The sequence below is a fragment of the Habropoda laboriosa genome, unplaced genomic scaffold, assembly GCF_001263275.1.
Source record: "Habropoda laboriosa isolate 0110345459 unplaced genomic scaffold, ASM126327v1 scaffold804, whole genome shotgun sequence".
NCBI lineage: Eukaryota > Metazoa > Arthropoda > Insecta > Hymenoptera > Apidae > Habropoda > Habropoda laboriosa.
The window spans coordinates 50,102-54,714 of NW_017100896.1; the positions used below are offsets into that span (position 1 = coordinate 50,102).

At 31.5% G+C, this 4,613-nt stretch overlaps 2 protein-coding genes across 2 annotated transcripts; one reads left to right on the top strand and one right to left on the bottom strand.

Annotated features, from left to right (window-relative positions):
- The first annotated feature begins 443 nt into the window (after positions 1-443).
- On the top strand, positions 444-2,292 carry LOC108577508 (UPF0605 protein CG18335). The gene is made up of 7 exons (XM_017940669.1): positions 444-496; positions 677-815; positions 911-1,007; positions 1,083-1,258; positions 1,350-1,512; positions 1,890-2,127; positions 2,201-2,292. Exons 1-7 carry the CDS (start codon positions 444-446, stop codon positions 2,268-2,270), a joined length of 936 nt encoding a protein of 311 aa, XP_017796158.1. The 3' UTR covers positions 2,271-2,292.
- Positions 2,293-2,482: 190 nt separating this feature from the next.
- On the bottom strand, positions 2,483-4,446 carry LOC108577507 (kynurenine--oxoglutarate transaminase 3). Its single transcript, XM_017940668.1, has 8 exons — positions 4,439-4,446; positions 4,149-4,288; positions 3,915-4,065; positions 3,573-3,809; positions 3,247-3,490; positions 3,028-3,174; positions 2,638-2,984; positions 2,483-2,561 (listed from the first exon to the last, which is right to left on the bottom strand). The coding sequence occupies exons 2-8, from the start codon at positions 4,286-4,288 to the stop codon at positions 2,502-2,504; spliced, it is 1,326 nt and encodes a 441-aa protein (XP_017796157.1). The 5' UTR covers positions 4,439-4,446; the 3' UTR covers positions 2,483-2,501.
- Between the last annotated feature and the right edge of the window lie 167 nt (positions 4,447-4,613).

The window sequence follows — 4,613 nt, forward strand, 5'->3', positions numbered from 1 at the left end:
ATTGAAATTTTGCGCAATATAAAGTTGCGTCTAGTAAGTTTTACAATTTACTAAAAAAAGAGAAAGAAAAATGTATAACATTATGTTAAAGAAGATATTAGATATTCAATATTGAGAATACTTTTAATATTAAAATGTAAATTGCTTGAATAAAGAAAAAAACTTGAAAAAAAAAACTTTGTTAAAAGATTTATTTTAATAAGAATCTTTCAATAGAAGATCATCGTTTGTTTTGACGAAGCTTTGAAGAATAGCAAACATGTTCCAAAGCAAATTTCACTCGTTACATTCATAGAAATGTAGAGGTTAATCATTCGGCAGCCATGCGTGTAAATTAATGTTTAACAGAAAAAATTTCCGTACATGGAAATATTAAATTCTAGTTAATTTGGATAATGTACTTAATTAAATTGAGATACTGATAAAAAATATACACCTGCAAAATGTCTACTGGAGCGGAATTATTAAGTACGGCAGACCCACACCTTATTCCAGGGTAATTAGTTCATTAAATATAAATGTTATTTTTTAAAATGCAATATATCAAATATCGCCTGAAAGATATTGCAAAAGCAAGTATTTGAAATATTATTCTTTCTTAACTTTCACGCGCACTCTTATCGTTCTCCCCTATATGTACGTATGATAAAAAAGGGAAATAAATGGTCTGTTTTAGATACGCCGGATATTGTCCGCAATATCGCTACAGATGTGGTGAAACGTATGGAAGTCTCACGCACAAATTACTTCTTGATCCTACAATAAATCATGCGGAGACCCTCATTTTATCAAACCGAGTCACCGACGATTACGAGGTGTTACAAAATTTTTCAACTATCGTCTTCGTACCATTTAATTTATCGTATGTGTTTTACCAATTGAAATTGATTATGTGTACTTGTAATTTTAGGTCCAGAGGCCACCGAAAAATGACATAGATATAGTAAACGCTCGATACAAAAAGACCGATCCTGTATTCATTCATCCTATTATGCCAGGATATGAAGGTTCACAAATAAAGAAAAAAAAAGTTGGAAAAAATTTAGGGCATTGTAATGAAAATATAAATTGTTTATTTTTAGGGTTTACGCCAAAAATGAAAGCCAGAAATGGGCAAAGGTACACAGTGCTCGCTACAGAAGGTCTTGCAGAATTTGAACAGGCACAATTAAAAAATGAAGCTGCTCTTAATGAAATTAAAAAAACGATAGCTATACAAAGTGGACATGGTGAACCGCGAAATATAGAAGAACGTTTGGTAAAATATTTACGCAACTATATGATTCGTAGTGAAATAATAAATTGAAGAAACGACGACTAACGAGCGTATTTCTAAAATATTTATACAGCTCATGAAGAGTGAATTTAAACTGCCTATGTTAGCAGTACGACCTGATTGCGTGGGTGTAATGAGAAATTTATCTTTGGACGAACAACACGAAAAACCCAGAGATCACGCCCCATCTCCTTACTTCATGGACAATGCAAATCCGCAGAAATACTTTATCAGTCGTGAGTCAAACTTGTCAAGTCATTATTAGCTTGAACTTGGCTTCGGGTAATCGCGTTGCTTAAATCTTACGTAAGCGATGTCATGTAAGATTCAACTGTTTTACAAAATATGTATGTAACCTTCAATGACTTCCACACTTTCGATCAATTTGCAAGATTAATTGCCGAACATGTACATAACAATTACACCACATGATAGTTTATAAAAATTTGTTGATAATAACTAGCCATACAGATGGATCTTACAGACAGTGAACAACGTATGCGATATTCTTTAATTCGAGAAACTCAAAGAAGTGAGTGTAAATGGTCAAACTATAAATATTAGCTTTTTCTTCATGATATCAAATTATAAATATTCAATATCATGTATGAAGGGTATGCGGGTCATATACCGTATGGATATGCGCATTTTGGAAAATCAAATGTTCCTGCTACCAACAGTGCTCTGTGCGACTTTACATCTGATTATCGAAAACGACAGAGCACAGAATGGGCACCGGTAACAATTTCGCGACCTGATCCACCGCTTATGATCCAACCCACCTCCATCTATCATAAACATGTTGGAATGCTTCCAAATTATCTCGGACATGTTCCTGGAGAAACATTTAGGTAACCGTACATATTATTGATTTGTTGTATATTTCAAAAAAACTTTTATTCAAAAAATAAATGTTACATTTAGATTCGGCAGAACTTTCGGAGCTGATACTAAAGATGCAAAAAGGTGGCTTCGTGGTGATTCTCCTATATAAAATATAGGATACAGCACAATAGTGCTACATGTAAAAAAGGTTCATTAATACAGTAAAAATTGTGATGTTTTTGTACAGACGATACGGAATATAGGCGTGGAAAAATACATACTGTGTTTGAGATTTAATGAATGAAATCTCAAAGGCACAGTGCTTATGCAAAGCAATCATTCCTAGTTGAAATAGTAGATTTTTTGTTGCGAAAGTGATACACAAAAATTATTCTTCCTATTACTGTTGAGATTTCCATTTCATTAAAATTTCAGCTGCTTTCTTTAAGTTTTCATCTTTCTAAAATGAAGGAGGATCGATTATAATCAAACGAAAGAAATATCATCAATATTTTCGGTTTTAAATTAATTCTTACCTTTATGAAGCAATATCGAACATTATCTTCACCTAAATGTTTATGTTCAGAACTATAAAATGCAGATGGTGGAATTCCTTGTACTCCGACGTTTTTTGTCATCCATTTTGTAAAACGGTAGTCTCTGTTCTCATCAGTTTCTTCATCTAATCTAACCTTGTCTTGTAAAGCCGTCCAATTAGCCACCATAAAGTATCCGCCTTCAGGGACTGTTGGAGACATTCCTACATCGCTAAGAAATTTAGCCATATAATCTCGTTTCGGCAATAATTCTTTCGCTAAACTAACAAAATAACAGTCAGGTTGACCAAATCTTTCTAATTCTTGCTCAAATCCAATAGCTACAGCTTCCTAGAAAAGTTATAAAATAGACATTTAAAAAATAATAACAAATTACAGCATTTTGATGAACAACTTTTAAGTTATATAATAAATTTTCTGGGCCATAGGCCCACCCTAGCTTCCACCCAGTGACACTGAACGTTTTACCAGCGGATCCAATGGTAATTGTGCGTTCATACATGTCAGGTAATGTTGCTGAAATATATTTACAATTTAAATAAAATGTTTAATGAAAATGATACTGACATTATAATTATGCATTTTTACCAATTCTAACATGTTTATATGGTTCATAAACAAGCCATTCATAAACTTCATCTGATATAACAAGAGTGTTCCATTTCTTAGCTAAATTAGCAATAAATTGTAATTCATCTAAAGTAAAAACCTTTCCTACAGGATTATGTGGAGTGTTAATAATTATTCCTTTAGTCTTTTTATTGAACAGACTCTCTAATTCTTGTCTGTCAAACACCCAATCTGCAGAACTGAGAGGTCCTTTTGTAGTTCTCTTAAAAATGTGAAGTATATAGCATAAATATAGAAAGTTTTAACTTATATCAATGAAAACCACTTCTATGCTTTAAACTTACTGGTTTTAAAGCAATAAATCTTGGTACTCCACCAACACATTTAACCATAGGTACATAGCAATCAAAAAAAGGTTCAATAATTATCCATTCATCTCCAGGATTAGTATGACCTTGGAAGGCAGTATATAATGCTTCATAAGCTCCAACAGTTACAAGAACTTCATTATTTGCATCCAAATTACGATTTAAAAGTTTAGAGTATAATTTTGCAATAACATTTACCAAACGTGGATGACCCTAAAATACCATAAAGTATTACAAATTTTCAAGATATACCTAATAAACTAAATAAATGGAGGTTTAAAAATATACTTTATACTTTGTTAAGTATAAAATACTCACAAATCCTCTGGTATATTGGTTCAAAAGAGGATTATCACTTGTAGTTACAGAAGCTAAAGCTTCTGTTACATTTTCAGGAGCATGAAAATCTGGAAATCCTTGTCCTAAATTTAATGGTTTGTACTTTAAAGCCAATTGAATATATTCTACCCTGAAATCAAATTAGCCACTGAAAAATATGTATTGAAAACAATATGTATTCAAAGTTTCCTCATTTCAGTGGCTGCTACTTACCATACTGACTTTTCATTGCCTTTTAAGCGATCTGGAAGATCAAATTTAGACATCACAGCAGAATAGCTTTGGATATTTCTTAATGTGGATAAGGAATTTAATATTTTAGTAGTTGCAAAGACAGAAATTCTAGTAAACATCTAAAAATAATTAGGAGTAATGAGTTACAAAACAGTAATAATATTTTATAATTAGTTTTTTACTTTATCACAATAACAACCCAATTATTGACAACCCAATATAATTATAATAAATTCTTACCAAATGAAATACACTAATGTATAACTTACTGCGTGAACTAATTGCAAAGTAGTTACAATAATAAATTTGACCGCCCTTATAAATGGTCCAACATTACGCAACAAGTTGTTTTCTAAACAACATTTAAAAAATTGCTATATCTACATAGTAATTTTGGCACGTACTGTTGGTAATTTATTTACTAGGAAATTAAATTTTTTTTGC